Here is a 17,804-nt window from a genome sequence, read left to right on the forward strand (position 1 = left end):
ACTGAAAAGATGTACAAATTTTCCAATGAGAGTTAATTTAGTTATCCTAATTCCTGTTTCTCAAGTAATCGTGGGGCATTACTTCTCGATGGATCGATTTGATCGATACAGAGTTCTCTCCTTCGTTTCGGTAGTTTTAGTGTCAAGTGTCAAGTGTGAGAAGAGTCAAGAGAGCCTGAGGATGTAAACAAACCTGCTGTTGTCAATATGTTCGTTCACACGCCGGCCGTTTTGACTAGATATAATCTAAAGTTATGGAAATTTCTTGGTACTTTCTTGGGTGACCGCGAATGTAATTGACAAGTGATTAATGATCTTTTAAACCTTTTCTATAAGTGTAGATTCAGTGTGTCTAGTGGATCCACCAAGCAATTCTTGTACTTGTACTCTCTATCTTTCCGCCCTATCTTCTTATCTCATCGTCACACGGCTCCTCATTACACTCACACACAGATATCATTTATTAATTAAATGGGCGAATGATAACATTAAAATGCATTGGCAGTTGATCAGGCTACCTATGTAGAATGCAGTAGTTTAGACGTCTAGTCTAAAAATACATCATTCAAGTCTCTTGTCTGAGGCTGAGGGATTCGGATTGTTTTTGAGTTGGGATATTTGTTCTCCACTTTTCAACCATGGATCCTTCAGATGCAAGGGACAAAGAGCGTAACATTTCATTTGCCAAATCTTCCTGTAACAAAAGCAACACCTGTGGACCATCTAAAAATCAAGTTGTGTCTAGTGGTGAAAGTGGCATCACTTTGACAGTCCCGAGATGGCTTTACTGCTATGGTTCCATCGTTATCATTATCGTTGCTGTTGTTTTATCTCTGTTCATTGGATACAAAGACAGGAGGCATATGAATGAGAAACTTCAAACAGTTGGAATTGACATATTGGACATTTTTGCGAATTTTGACAGAGATGGAGATCTTTATTTAAGTCTGGAAGAAGCAGAGCCATTGCTTTTTCAGATTGTCGACCAATCAAAGGTATTTAATTATTTGATTGCAAGCTTTTGCATAAGTATAGTATAGAGATATAAGTTATTAATTTTGGTAATGGTGGTCTTTATTAGTGTTAATCTGTTTAATTATTCTTTTACTCTTATTTGTCATATACAATGCAACACGCATTCTTCGAATTACACGGGGGACAAATTAGTTGAATCTGTGTTTCAATGAATACGTGAACACAGCTGTAAGGCAAGGAAAAAAACTGATGTAGCCAATGTACATGTATATGATCTATATGTTTGGGCATCCAGGTCTCATAGATTGATGACGTCACCAAAGCCTTTTTGTCTGTGAAATAGTGAATATCATGCACTACTGATTCAATCACTTAGACAAAAAAAAACACACACACCACTACGCCATGCAACATGCTCGTAGGATGGCATGAGAGAATGGGGGGAAAAGTGGGAAGAATGGAGGGGGAGGCGCTTGTCTCCACAACCATAGCCTTTGTAATCTATACTCATAGAAGGAACAAAGTTGCCATCACTCAGCTCTTTGTTATTATTTTTAGACAGCCTGCTGATGATTAATTATCCCTAAATTATGTCAATCAGACTATAAATTTAATGTTACACTAAGTTTTGTGTGTTGGTATATTAAAATTGGCCAGCGGATGTTGTGAATATTTTACCTAAATGCATAGCATCAATACCCTGATAGCTATCTGATGCACTGATCTTGAACATCAATCACAATTTTAACGCACATGATTATAAAAATATCGCTTGTGTTAAATTTGTGAATGATGCTTAAAATAATAGAAAAATATGGGGGTCCCGATAACCCAGTTGGTAGAACACTTGCTTCAAAGGGAACAAGATCTATCCCAGGTGCAGTCAAGATATTTTCTGACCCCCCTGTCCACCCAGCAGTGAATGTGTAGCTGAGTCAGTTAGATTTCGTGGAATGTAGAGAATTATAAAAGCCTTACGATATTGGTTATTGTTACGTTTCACTGTTATGTATTTCTTCACAGATGATGCAACTGTCTTTCTTCGATATTCTGTATCTCTGAAATAAAATTGAGATTGAAAAAGGACAAGGCCTTATTTATTTAGAATGTACTTTATGATAGACTAGTGTCCTGTCCAAAGCTTAGCAAGCAATTGCTATTGTCTGTTTCATGCTATAGAAACCAGGATAAACTATGGCTCTGAAGGACTACTTTACTTATAAAAAATATACATGGCATTGTAGTTGTAAGGTGTTGCAATGACTTTCCTTTATCATTGTGTCAAAATATTGTGGTAAATAGTTACTGCTTCAGTTGACTTGCAAGTATTTAAGATTTCTATTCCTGAGACTGACCAAATAAAGATGTCACATAACAAGTCAGTGATTACAAAAATAAAATGAAAGTGAGTTGTTGTTAGTGGGGGCTCAAGGAAACAAATTATACAATTGGTTGAGCTATTGAATAACTCACTCACAATAATTAATTGTCTTTTCGTGATCGTCGTCTTGTTTTATGACGTAAACTCTCTGTCTCTCTCTCTCTCTCTCTCTCTCTCTCTCTCTCTCTCTCTCTCTCTCTCTCTCTCTCTCTATCTCTTATATTATATATATATATATATATATATATATATATATATATATATATATATATATATATAATATATATATAAAGCTTAATACTCTGCTTTGTATTTCATAATATAGTTAGTATCCTAATTGTTTTGTATGTTTATGTATTACTTTTTATACGAATGAGACATAATTAAATGTTAATGTTAATTAGCACAATCGGCGTTCCGATTTGTTCTCCTTTCTTATCACACTTTACAATGCTTTATTCAATATTCAATTTGCATGCTTCTAAATTATGGATAAGTTGTTTTTGCTTTGTCACACTATTTATGCTTCTTATGGTAATTGTCCAGTTTTGAGTTCATATGATTTTTTTTGTTTTCTTCATCACAAAATCGAGTTGAACTAAGACTATCATTTGAATTCAGTGCTCAACTTCAACAAGGTGTCAGCCAAATTGACTATCTAGATCCATATTGCCCATCAGTAATATAGCTCCTTTTATTGTTCTGCTATTCTTTCTAGCAATAAAGGCCAACAAATGCTGCTTATTTGAACCGTTACTTTGATTTATTTTTTTCCAATTACATGGTAATAATGTAAAATTTAACTTGCTTGACATATTTCCTTGATTACTTTTACATAATTATTTCTCATTGCTATCATTTATTTTCACTTTGCAGAGCAAAGATAACTCATTTCATTATGCTGTTGCACCTGGAGTGAAATCTGTCAAGATTTTTGCTAATTTTAGACCTCTCGTTTTAACCACAATGATCAAAGATTTTGAGCACGATGTGAGTATGATTATGGTTTAAGATTTTTTTTTTTTTCAAAATCTTAGCACGAGTATATTTTAAGCTAATGTAAAAATTTTATTTATTTTCAGATTTCCTGTTCAAATGATATTTTATATGATATCTCATATATTGTGAATATTATCCTAATTTTTAACAGATATTGTCTCTGCAGTTTTTTTTTGCCATTTTAAACCCCAAAATTATTAAATAAAAATTGCCATGAACAATTGCAAAATTTGCGATTAAAATGACAAATTTTGCAGCTGATTTAATAAAATCAAACAGATTAAACAACGGGTGGTCCTCTGAAATTTCATGAATCAATAATAATGTGCATACTTAAAAAGTGATGTAATGCATTTAAATCTGACCATAATATCCTTTTCTGAGTAATATAAGCTTTTTTTTTTCACTCATTTTTCAGCTAAAATCAAAACTTAAAATCCCGAATCTGGAACCAAAAAAACAAACTAAAACTCCAAAAAATCCAACCAAATTTGTAAAAAAAATTATTCAAATTCCAAACAACTTCTTATGTTGATTCATCAAGCTGCCATAATTTTTATTTAAACTTTTGTAAGTTAGTGTTATGTAAACCTTTTATACACTCAATGTCACTTGTTAATTGAAGCTAAAAGGCTTTAAAATGGGTGTGCTAACCCTCATGATACACATTTATTGTACCAGGTTACATATGATATGTATTAAATGTATTTCTGTCACCACCTATGCACAACTCTTAAGACAATTACAGTCAAACGAGCCTTAGCGACCACCTCTAAATAACGCCCAGCTCTGTTGACACTCTTGAGCTTTTTCTCTATAATTTACCTCTATATAATGAAAACCTCCCTGACTTGACTAAGACCATCTAAAGTTGGGATCTTAATAGGTAAATACCTGTCTATAGCGACTGAATTGAAGACCATTAGACCATTTATTTGAACTTTGCTGTCACTGGTCACAGTCAATATCTTGTGACAACCCTAACACACCCTTTCGTTGTTTGTTTACCAAGCTGCTGTAATTAGTTGATTTGGCTATCGTCTGGTGTGTGTTCACTTACACACAGTCCATGATTGCCAGTTGCAATCCATTCAACACTACCGGCAATGACAATGGAGGTTGTACACAATAGGTGGTCTTTGCATGACTTTACAGTATCGCTTGACTTTGATTGATGTTAAATTGTGCAATCGAGCTGCCTGGACTTATGTCCAATTTCGTCATTCTGCTATGACACTTTTTTGTCTGGACTTTCGTTATTTACAGCAAACCGACTTTAAACAGCCTCACATTCTTTTGAAAGTTTTAAATTCTTTTTCAAGACAATGACATTTCCTTATATGGTACTGTTGTACACATGTGCGAAGGAGATTTTGAACAGTAGACTAAAGCAAAGACAATCTTCTATCACTATTTCAAAAAGAAATGAAAAGAAGCTTTGTATGAGATGAAGTAAACACTGAACAAAACAACTCACAAATCTTTCCACTATATATCAGAGAGAAAAGAACTCCCTGCCAACCATCTTAGTGGGCCATTGGCAGTCCTTAGCCTGCAACCAAATAGACAAGATACGAATTTGGCAGCTCAGAAGGGGATGATTCATACATTGTTTTGTAATAATAATAATAATGATAATAATAATAATAATAATAATAATAATATATAATAATATAATAATAATAATATAATAATAATAATAATAATAATATAATAATAATAATAATAATAATAATAATAATAATAATAATAATAATAATAATAATAATAATAATAATAATAATAATAATAACAGCAACAACAACAATAATAAATGATGACCTGTGATATTTTCAAATGCTTTGAATAAGATGCGGCATTACATCTGCACTTTAGCCATTGATCTTTGGTGGTCATTTTAGACAAGTTTGACCGTAGTTGTGTTGCAAGTGATGACAGTATTAAATCGGTGGAATAATTTTTATTGCCATTGTACAACAAACAAAACAAAAAATTATAGACATTTATTTATTTTATGATGTCAAAACTAATCCTTCATTTTTATTTATAGCTTTCTGGAAATACATCCTTCACCGGTTTATTCAACTGGCAAGCAGTGTCTATTCCTTCAAAAGAATTTGCTGTGTCCCATTTTAAAAGCTTGTTGCCAATGCGTATAACTGATGTCAGACCAGGTTTGTGTTTTTGTTATTCATTTATTCTTTCCTCTTTATTTATTTGCATGTTCATATTATGATATTTGGAGGCAAAGGATTGGGAAAAGTTGCAATAAAATCGTGAAATGAATGTCAAATTCAGACCAATATGTCTGAATTTACCAGGGACCCAGTCCCAATAATTAGAGGAGTAAATATTATAGAGAAAATTCTGTTCCCCGGGATTTCATTCTGAAAAAAAGAAATTCTATGAAGAAAGCCTCAAAAACGTGGGACGTTCGAGACAATTCTTTGCCTTGACCAAGGAACTGCTGGGACAACAGACGCAACCAGCTCTCCCATCTTTAATTGATCGTGCAGATCTACCAACTCGCTTTGGTCAATATTTTAAAGAAAAAACGGAAAGCATCAGGAAAGAACTCTCGTCTGAATCGATCCATACAACATTTGACACATTTCATGGTGATTGGTTAACACATTTTTCAATGATTACTGAAGCTGACTTATGTGATTGCATTATGTCGTCTCCAACTAAAAGTTGTGATTTAGACCCCTTAAATACTGCCATTTTTAAAAAATGCATTGATGTAATTTTAACACCATTTACATGCATTGTTAATAATTCGTTGCAGTCAGGTGCTGTACCAGACATTTACAAAATTGCTCTTGTCAAACCCCTTTTGAAAAAACCTGATCTCGATAAAGAGAACTTAAAAAACTATCGCCCTGTCTCTAATCTTCCTTTTCTCTCTAAGATCTTAGAAAAGCTTGTTTTGAAACAATTACTGTCTCATCTTAAAAATAATTGCCTTGAAGAAAAATTTCAGTCTGCTTATAGGCAACATCATTCGACGGAAACCGCACTTGTTAGGGTTGTTAATGATCTCCTCTCTGTTATAGACAATGGTTCATGTTCTTTGCTGAATTTGCTTGACCTATCGTCTGCTTTTGATACTATTGATCACAATCTTCTTCTCAAACGTCTTGAAATTACTTATGGCGTGTCTGGTGCAGCGCTTGATTGGTTTAGGTCATATTTGTTTAATCGTAAACAGATTATTACTGTGGATGAATATAGATCGGAGGAAATCTTTCTTGATTGTGGGGTTCCCCAGGTTTCAGTACTTGGACCCGTTCTTTTTGTTTTGTACGTTGGCCCTCTGTCTAAAATCATCAGAAGTTTTGGTCTGTCTTACCATCAATACGCTGATGATACGCAATTGTACTGCGTTTCCAATACGAGAAATTTACAAGAAGTATCAGCCAATAGTAAAAATTGTATCCAAAGTGTTAAGAAATGGATGAATGAGAACAGACTGAAACTGAATGATGATAAGACGGAGGTGCTGTATGTGGGGAACAGGAAGTGGAAAAGTGAAACAGATTTGAAGTTGGGGGATGCCTCTATTCAAATTGTTGACAAAGTGAAAAACCTTGGCACATTCTTAGACTCTGGACTGTCGATGGAGCATCAGGTTAATAATTTGGTTAGATCTCTCTTTTTCCAACTAAAAAAGATTGCTTCCATTAGACGGTTCATATCTGAGGATGTGACCAAGCACCTGGTTGTGTCCCTCGTACTATCGAAATTGGATTATTGTAATGCTCTGTTGTTTGGCGTTTCGCAATACAATCTGAAACGTCTTCAGATTGTCCAAAACAGCGCTGCCAGACTAGTATTCATGAAGCGTAGGTGCGACTCTGCCGGACCTCTACTTCATGACCTGCATTGGCTGCCTGTTGGGAAAAGAATTAAATTCAAAGCTTGTGTTTTAGTGTATCGTTGTCTTGAAGGTATTGCCCCTTCCTACCTTTCAGAACTAATTGAAAGATATTCAAAACCCCGCCCCTTACGTTCGGCCAGTGATTCCACAAAACTAGTTGTCCCTCGAATTCGGAAAAATGCTGGAATGAGATCCTTTTCTCATTTCGGACCCTCTATTTGGAACGCCTTACCGCAGAGCATTCGTGAAAAAGAATCTTTGTCTATTTTTAAACGTTCGCTTAAAACATATTTGTTTCGATTTTAGTAGATGGTATGAGAAGCAAGATAGGTTTGGTTTGTGTTGTGTGTTGTGTTGTGTGTGTGTGTGTATGTGTGTGTGTGTGTGTGTGTGTGTGTATGCTTGTGTGTGTGAATGAGTATGTTTCAGCCAAAGTAATTTGTAATTTAAGCGCTTAGAGTCTGGTGTCTTGGAGTTATAGCGCTATATAAGTTTTCAGCATTATTATTATTATTATTTATTTGCCGGGGTTCCTGATTACAAGGTCTCATGGTATGAGATGGAGTTGACAATAGCCATTTTCAAGGTTTGTTTTTTAGTGGAACTTATTTTGTTTTATCTCAAACTCACAGATGTCCTTCAAAACATTTTGGAAATTCATTCATATCTCTTTATTACGTATAAGATGCAGTCACTAAAATGAGGACCATAGACATAAGACAATAATACAAACTTTGATTAAACTGCAGGAAAGGTTATTTTCTTTATCTTCACTTTGCTAACCAGGGGAAATCAATGATTGACAATAGAAATTAAGAAATATTTTTAAAGCAAAAACATCTCACTTCTTTAATCGTGTATAAAAAAATATAGCTTAAATTGATGTGATCACCTCTCTGATATAACTTTTGATATAATTGACGAGTTGTATTTTTATCCTTGTTCTCTTATATAGGTATGATTTATGATATTGTAACAAGCCCAAAAGGGATGTTTGGATCCTCAAACCTCCCAAGTGAACGATTTTATCCTCCTAGGGTTATGGGAGTGGAGTTTTTCCTTCATCGTCTTCTATCAATGTTTCATCCCCAACCATTTATCATAATGCGATTTCCACCACAAGGAGTCAAGGGCTGTGTCAGAGCTGTAAATCAAAACATGATTGAAGTTATAATCAGGTGGGACTGAGGAAATGTATGAGCTCTTCTTAACCTGTCTTTAAAAATCTGTTGATATAAAAGATAAATTATCGGTTAAACTGAGTTTTGTCTGTATTTATATCTTACTATTACTTCTGTCTGTTAGGGTATATAACTAAATAGTATATATTGATTAAATTACATTTGTGTTAAGTATGGACCATCTGATATTTAAAATTATCTGTTCGCCAAATGTTATATTAACCCAATGCTCCGGTCTTTAACAATTAAATTTGAATCTTATGTTTTTAGAGTTTCTATTATTTTGGAATGTTTCATATTAAAATGTATTTGATGAATTTTGATATTGCCTCTTTGTATGAAGCAGTTTAATTTATTTGTATTTTACAAGAAGGTAACCCAACAACATTTTGTCATAATCATCTGCAAATATTAAAGAAATTCTAATTTTGATAGGTATGACATGATTTGTTTTTTTTTTTTTTGTTCAAGATTGTAAAATTTAAAAATATAAATAACAAGTAATCCTGTCACATATGATTTTGCAATTATAAGTGTCGATAGCATAAAATGATAAATGAATTTGCTTCATTCTTTCTACCAATGCTTCAAAGTATATTGCAATAATTGAATTGAAATCTCATGATTTGCAAACACAAACGCATATAATTGACTTTATTCTCTGACAATGAAGTAAAGATAAAAACGGAAAGGGAAGAGCATAACGAGAGGGGCATGAGAATATAAATCAAATGATAGATTGTTTTAATTCACATATTGTTATATACTAACATGTTATCTGACACTTTCTGAGAAAGAAATGTAAGTAGCTGATAGAAATTTGGAAAAACCTCTGAACCCATAAGAATTTTAGTTGTTTATCGTTGGACTGAAAGATTGTTTAAATCTACCTGTCAATGGATTCTCTTAGGATTTTGTAGGGCGATTATTACATAAATCTGGATTGCCACCTGTATTTCCACCTGTTGTATGCCTTGAACTGTACTTTTAAAAAGTTTGATGCTTAAACCAAATAAAAAATAATCCCTAATAATTTTGTTTGCTTGTTTTGTTTATCAAACTATACAAAATAGACATATAATTATCATTTCAGAATGCACGTAGAGTTTCAGCTGAATGAGCCGCCCAATTTACCATTTTGGTTTACCCCAGCCCAACTCACGGGCAATTTGATCATGGCTAAAGATGGCTCTGAGATTAAACAGTTCCATGTCCGCGTACCTAATGAAAGGAGCCTCAATGTTGGTGGGTACTTCATTTTTATCAATTCAAATTTGCAGTGGCCAAATTGATGTTTTTAAATCTAAAATTTAAAGTATTGCTTCATTAATAATTTTGATGTAGAAAGCAATGAATGGAATTAATAATTGGATATCTTGGATATATGGGAGTTTTAATATTTTTCAAAACTTTCAGTTGTAACTGTTCTACTGGGAATTTTTGAAAACAAAATTGTCATGGAGATAAAAATATACATATAATTGTGTTAAACGAAAGGTGTTTTAACCCTTTCCTTACCAACTATACGAAATTCGTCACATTCGTGACGATAGAACCAACATTTTTCTTATTCAAATTCTCTTGTACATAATAAAATTTAAAGAGAATGAACAGTGTGTTGTAGAGCATCTTTTGCTAAAGAAATTATGTATCGCAAGAACTTACTGCTATTGTGTTTGAGTGATAAAAAATATATTTTTGTGTTAATTGGGTGTGAAGTTTTGGGGAAAATCCTGAAAATGGCTGGTAAAGAGAGAGTTAATTCGAAAGTATCAACTGAAACAAATATTGTAGCTTCAAGAAAGGACAGGTTAAGCATGTATCAAGGAATGTCTGGGGCCCTGTCTTCTAAACCAACAACAAAATCTCCATTAAGCCGTAAGACAATGTATAAAGTCAAGCCAAAGACAGTAATATACAAAGCCTTCTTCCTAATGGAGGAAATGGAAGACTTGAGTTTTTTTCCACCTCGATATTGAGGGAAGCACCATACAAGATGTCCAAAATTATTCTGCAGTATGGTGTAATAAATTTCTATTTATTGCTAACTATTGATATATGTTTAACATTTTACCCTTTTATTAGTGTTAGTTAAATGTGATGGTGGACATTGTGAGGCCAAATAGAATGGTTTTTATATTTGAAAGGGTAAATAAGATAAATGAATGAAGTGATTTTTTTTTTTTCAAATTTACCCTTGTAATTTGTAAATCAGAAATCATAAAATTTTCAGATATGGAATGGCTCGTTAATCACAAGAATGAAGAAAGCATGGAGGTGGACATTGGTTACATACCTCTTATGGAGTTAACAAGCCAAGGGCCAGTGGATGGAATGGATGAAAAGGTGCTTGAAATACATACAATAATAGTATTTTCATATTTACATTTTTTACCTTGGTCACAATTGTGACCATTGGCTCAATACCCTTTCACTTTCACTTTTTCCGTACATCAGATTTTGCTTACCAAAATCATCTTTTTAAGTGCTTTTTTTTTTAATGTCATTTTGTTTGTATGCTCACTGTTCTTCAGAGAGAAAGGAATTTGGCCACATAAAAATCCATTCACCGTCAAGGACATATATATTGATGTCGTCAGAACCACTGTAAAATGCAGATATATCAGTCCTTCCGAAAGATGAAAAGGAAACAAATGAAAAATGCAAGATAACAACAAGATAGAGTGGTGCAGTTTATTTTATATATAACAGTAAATATCAAACTAATTACATATCAACTTTCATTAAGATACAACAACAGCTTTATGTATAACTTGGTTTTTAAAAACGCTAAAAAACCCCTTGTCTTCAACACTTGTCAAGGTTAAAAAAAACCTCAGTTTCAAGAGAGTTAATGATATAATTTTTGTGGTCCCGATTATGATATAAGTAAGCTGATTTCATCATATTTTCTATTCCTGTTTGCATCTCCTCTTGTTATTGAAAAAGACTTGCTTGGTACACTTCCATTCTTTGCTTGAACTGGTCCCCTTCTGTTATCTCACCTTGTCTCAGACTCCTTGACTTATGAGTATTACATGCACTGATGTAAGTCATCTTGTTTTTTTTTAAAAAGCTATTTTGTATATGTGTGTGTTTATGTTGAGCTTCCTATCTTTCAGAAGGCAGTAATTAACTGTGTACCTTGTTTGCATATGTGCGTGTGTGTGTTGTTTTGTTTTGTTTTGTTTTGATTTTTGCATTATCTTAATTTTATTAGGCAGCAATATGGTTTTAAAATGTTATGCATGCGCTTTTATTCCAGACCATAGTACTTTCTGAGTAGTAGTCCTTCCGAGCCACCAGGCCCATGGAGCTGGAGTTTATCCCAGTTTCTGTAGCATAAAATGGACAATAGCAATTGTTTGCTACCATTTCGATAGGATTTTAGTCTATCGCAAAGCACTTTCCACCAGATCTAACACACCCAGCTACCCAATCACTACTGCGTGAACAGGGGGGTCAGAAAAAATCTCGACTGCACCCGGGATTGATCTCAGTCCTTTTGCTTGTGAAGTGAGTGCTCTACCAACTGAGCTATCGGAACCCCCTCTTTCTGAGTAATCTTGATTAAAATAAGGGAAAACTGAAGAGGATGATGATTGTAACAGAAACAAAAATGACTGTTGGAAGTTCATATGTGTTGTAAATGATAGGCCTATATCACTAAAACACATTTTTATTCAACAGGTTGAAGACATAAGTGAGGACTCAAGCATTATATGGGATAATGAAATATCATTAGATCAAGCGAATGAACTGTTGGAAGAGTCATTTTTTCCTTTTAAAAAAGTAAGTCATGATCTTTCAGATATAATTCTTGTCATTGAATTGTACTGAAAGGTGATTTCAGTATCATACGTGGGAATTTCCTGCTGAAATGAAATCAGGTCCTGCTTCAAACCGACTATTTTCCAATAATTAATAAAAGGAATTATGAGAGTTAAGAGTAAGAGTACTATCACCAACATTATCATTTTCACAGCTACTATATCATTTCTGTCAACATCGCTAGCAGCAGCAGCAGCAGCACTCTTTCCAATTTCATCATCTACATTATCACCTCTACAAACAACATCATCATCATAATCATCACCACCTCACATCTTATCACATCTTTATCATTACTGCTCAGGTCTCCTTTTTTTTTTTTTTTGAGTAATTTAATTAAAAAATTGTTCCTGTTTTCCATTCTTGTGAAATATATTCCATATTCGATACCTCTTGTAGTATCTTACACAATACTTGGGGAATTGTCCGGTCTTCTGCTTTGATCATTTCTGCAGTCACTCTGTCATCTCCAGGAGCTTTTCCATTTTCTCATATCATGAATGACTCTTTTCTCCTCTTCAACTGTTTTAGCACCCGATTCAATATCAAAATCTTCAGCAGCTTCTACCCCAGAATTTGTTCATCAGCTGTCTCTAATGTCTAATTGCTCATCTTGCAAAACAGAAAATCGATTTTTCAGAGTAATCAAAATTCTTGATTAATCTAAGAATGGTGTAGTTCATTGACACGAAAACATCGGTTTTGAGTGTTTCCAATTTTAACCTTCCTAATATTTAATTTAAATTTTGCCCAGGAGTAAATATAGGCAAAGTTACAGTCCCAATGTGAGAAAAAATACTAGATCTCTATAGGGAAAAGATATATGCTGTTACTCTCTCGACCTCCTAGAAGGCTTGGGTGCTTTGCACACTCGGTCAAGTGGGTCCACTTTTCCCTATGGAGTATATTTTTGTCATTTCTTTCCTACAAGAAAGTGAAAACATTTGTCTAATGATCAGGTCTACTACATGAGATGAAATGGAATCTATTCAATATGACTATATGGTACCAAGTTTGTCAGACATCCTCTTTGTACTAACAGTCTTACAATATTCGTCACTATCTTGTAGTCAGGCACATTGGAGTGAGGTAATGTGTGTAAAATATCTTACCCAAGGACAGAACTGCAGGTTCAAAGTTTTGCTATCATCGTCATCCTCTGACCATGCTTAACATTTCCTGACTCTGCTATAGGATGAGGCACAATTCCATGTGATGCTGACATGTATAAATGATTTATTCCTTTATAATAAAATTAAGAATATTTTGTGGAATAATTTGTATTCCTTTTCTTTTTTTGCCTAGATCAAGTACTTTAATATATCAGAAGCATTCCACATAGCAGAGAGAGAATCGAAACTAGTCCATGCCATATTGTTGTGGGGTGCACTTGATGACCAGAGCTGCTGAGGATCAGCCCGGACCTTGAGGGAGGGTGCTCTCCAAGGTCCGGGGGTGGTCAATCTGCTGGCCCAAAACTTTGTCAGCTCATGGTCTCTCATGGTTGATTTGAAGGTAAACAAGCTATTTGTTTCACATTAATTCCACATTGATATTATGATAATTTAAAACCAATTATTTTGTTTCTCTATAAAGTTGTCCTTTTGAGCCAAAAAGGCTTATGGAGCCAGAGTTAATCCTGGTTACCCTTTAAATATGTTGCAGGTCTATAGCAAAATACTGTCTATCGGATCTAACAGAACCAACTTAACAATCACTTCCGGGTAGACCTTCAGGTCAGAGGAAAAGAGAAATGATTATTTGGATTTGAAAGCAGTCCATAACCATGTTTTTTAAAGTGTTTTTACTATTTATTCCATTGGGACCCCAATACGCTATAAAGAAGATTAGATTAATGTTCTTTTTTATTTCATTTATCATACTCACACGATGTTTGTGGTTGGATATCATCTTGTCATTCTAAGAAAACTTCCAACTGATCCAATCGAAGATTGAAACTTTTGGAAAGAAATGTTTCCGTCCATTTATTATCATCTCCATTATTTCTCAACAGCACAGCTTTACAGATAATTTGTTGCTGCTACTTTTTAAAAAATTATCTGTAATTATGATTGTAAAGATAATACTGATTTGCAAGTTAACGGAAGGGCAGGAAGAGTTCTTATGTCTCCAAATTACAATTAATTATGTCTGTACAGTTAGACATTTCAATAATAACCATATTAATCCAGGAGAGTAGAATCTATAGGAAGGAAAGATTTTTATGCAAATTCATGCTGTGTTGCTCTTGATCATGATTTCTAACTTTTGAATCACAAATCTTGTCTACAGGCACAGGCTGCAGATAAATCTTCTCCGCATTCCTCAGTGCTTCAAAATTTGGTGGACATTTATGAGTTCCCAGTAATGGTGGTTGTATGTTTGAGTAATGGGAAGGTTGTCCACACAATCAACGTAAATGACTTATTGGACTTGGGATCGGAGCTAAGGTAAAATTATTTTTTATGTCATAAACTCTCTCAAGTTCAGCCTAAATCACTTTTAAGTCATATGTAACCGTAACTGATAATTTGGAACTGAGAATGATTTAATGCTACTTACATTTGATAATTTGTGGTAATTGCTGAATCATTATTTCGTTTTGTTTTATTTTTCATTTTCTCTCTTTTTTTCTTTTTTTTTCAACCAGTTTGTCTGATCCTGTGTCATACAGTTATGAGCTGTTTTTGAAAAAGGGTATAGAGAAAGCAAGTGAGGCCTCCATTGGAAATTAAATTACCCAACTATGGCTAATGGATGACAAGATCTGTATAATTGTATCTATTGATGTTTGAAAAATCTAACAAATATTGAAATATATTTGAATGATTTTGACTAAAGGTTATTTGTTATTTTGAAAAACAAACAAATCAGAAATTTAAAAAAATAATGTGAATTGTTGAAAACAAGAGTACCAACACGGTTGGGAAATTACAATCCCAACTCTAAAAATGATTAATTGAGGTATTTGCTGGAGAGGACTCATAACTCCTTATGTTGTTGTCAAAATGATTTAAACATTTATAACCACATGTTCCACACAACAAAGAGAACTATTAGGGGTCCTTCAATGCTGAGCATTCATTTAATCACGTACTACTGTACCAGCAATCCATATTTAAAAATTAGGCCCCACCTCAAATGTCAAAGCAAAACGTCTTTACCCTGAGATACTGCATTTTTTAATGTTTTTAATTGTTACGTCAATTCATGCCAACCTCACAACTCTGAAGATTTGTAACTTGGAACGATTATTTTAAAGGATGTTTACAAAAGCTGATCAAATATTCTCAATGATGTAGGGGAAAAACGGAATAAATAAATATTTCCAAATGAAAAATTATATACTACAAAGACTGTTTATTAAGTTAAATTGATATAACTATAACCTATGATAAATCAGGTACATGTTTTCATATTTTAAGAAAGGTATATAATTTTATACTCAATAAATTGTTTTGTCCAGTTTATTCATTGACTTCAACTTTTATAAACAATTCTCCTCTCATTCAGACAATTTTAACAATATATGAGTTGAGATAAGGAACAATATTTGATGGAATTTTTTTTCTTGAGTCTACCTCCGTTTTGTAAATTTAAATATTTATTCACATGCTAAGTTTTAGCACAACAAAGTGAAAATAGTTTCTATAAATTTTTTTAATGAATTTTTAAGATAGACAATGATCTATACCCGAAGAATCTGGTTCCAGTGAGATGGTAGTGCATTTTGATACACTACTTGTGTTACTGATAAAATATATTTTATGATAGTTTACACCATGAGGTTTGTATAAGATTTTCATTTTTTAAACGCAATGTTACAGTGACCTTTATAGCTTCACTTATCCATTCTATTATAAAGCATTGTAATTATTCTAACTCCCTTAGCTACCGTCCAAGACAAAGTAGCTGGCAACCAAGACCCTCAATCTGTTCAGTACAATTTATTAACTATGCAATGGTGTGCAAACTATTTGTAATTCAAAGCACCCTATAATAGACACACATGATATCAACAAATTTATCTCGGGATGCTGGTAGTCATAAAACATAAATGTTTCTAGCATTATAAAGGTTGCTTCATTGTTGAACTTTATTTTGTAACATTTTATAAGTGCAGATCATAGGTTAATGCTATTAAGATTAAGCTTCATTAGAGTGGAGTGAGACATGAGGCCTGTGGAGCCAACGTTTTTGTCAAAGTTCTATAGCGTTAAACTGATAATAATTACTTGCTACACTTGGATAGGAGTCTAGTCTATTGCAAATTATCAAATATCGTCTATTTATTAATAAAACTGTCCACAATTTCATGCATTTTAGTCTCAGTCTTCCTCTGCTTTTCATTACACCTTTTAATAACTTTTGTTTTGCAGAGTGCTTTTTAAGAAAGACATCAAATTAATATTTACTTTCTGCAATCTTAATCATGTTACATTTTCCAAGTCTCTCTCTGTCTACAAGTGATTTAAATTTTCTATTTTTTTTTACATCAATAAAATAAAACACTGCAGAAATGAAGGATACAATTCATAAATGAAATATTCTTATGTTATTTAAGTAAATATGTAAAGAAGAAGAAAAATCATGAAAAAAGATCAGCTGATCATTGTATTTGACTGTTTTACTTATTGGCAACCCTTCCCCTGGTGAAAATGTACATTCCATATTGACTTGTCACATTGCATTTTTAATTATTTAAGTTATTTAATATGCCCATTGTAATATTCATTTAATGTATGTGATACTGAATTTTGCACGATTCAGTACAAAATGATTTTGACCTAAGCATTTATACTCAAGCCTTATGCATACACCTTCTTTGTATTTTATATAATTTTTTTATATTGTCAGAACCATATTGTCTAATTCGTTGGTTATATTTAAATTGGAGTTCGTTTGGTATTTTCTTTTATGCTAAACCATTGAACCATCATTAAATTTATATCATTGTCTTAAAACCAGTAAATGACAACATCACCCTAAAATGTCATTGCATTGGGTTTTGTTTGATAAATCTTGGTAGAGGGCAATCCTATTCATTTATTGATTATAATGTCTCATACCTTTGAAATGGGTAATTTTTTTATATTATTGAGGATGTGTTCATTTTTTAAATGTGAAGGGTACTCTTATTTATCTCTTATTGCCAAGAAATTTTTATGCTTAAAGCTGAAGTTTTGATATTTCTATAAACATATTTGTTTCGCACGATGATTTCTATCACCATTTTAAAAAAAATGATATATATGGATTTTTGGGACTTAAATCTCACAATAACAATGGCATCAACAAAGCATTTTTCATTCATTCATCAGTTTTTATTATGGTCAAATAAAAATAAAAATACAGTTAAGAGTTGCTTAATTGGAACAGTTGTGTATACAGAAATAATTTTGATTAAGCAGAGTTCCAATTAACCTATTCCATGGGTAATATCTTGATTGTAACAACCTATTGCAACTACTGACATTAACTGTGGTCAGTGGTAGCAGTTGGATTATTGTAGAAATTGTAATATGTAGAATAAAAGAAATGCACCGCTTCTTTTTAC

The 17,804-nt window shown here is 33.1% G+C and overlaps 1 protein-coding gene across 1 annotated transcript; it reads left to right on the plus strand.

The window, feature by feature from the left end:
* Nucleotides 1-151: 151 nt before the first annotated feature.
* On the plus strand, nt 152-16,835 carry LOC144962932 (selenoprotein N-like). Its single transcript, XM_078896341.1, has 10 exons — nt 152-995; nt 3,233-3,346; nt 5,406-5,529; nt 8,191-8,413; nt 9,510-9,661; nt 10,650-10,762; nt 12,107-12,208; nt 13,553-13,762; nt 14,540-14,697; nt 14,898-16,835. The coding sequence occupies exons 1-10, from the start codon at nt 639-641 to the stop codon at nt 14,980-14,982; spliced, it is 1,638 nt and encodes a 545-aa protein (XP_078752467.1). The 5' UTR covers nt 152-638; the 3' UTR covers nt 14,983-16,835.
* The last annotated feature ends 969 nt before the right edge of the window (nt 16,836-17,804 follow it).

The sequence above is a fragment of the Berghia stephanieae genome, chromosome 1, assembly GCF_034508935.2.
Source record: "Berghia stephanieae isolate SIO BIC M18660-M18661 chromosome 1, UCSD_Bste_1.3, whole genome shotgun sequence".
Lineage (NCBI taxonomy): Eukaryota > Metazoa > Mollusca > Gastropoda > Nudibranchia > Aeolidiidae > Berghia > Berghia stephanieae.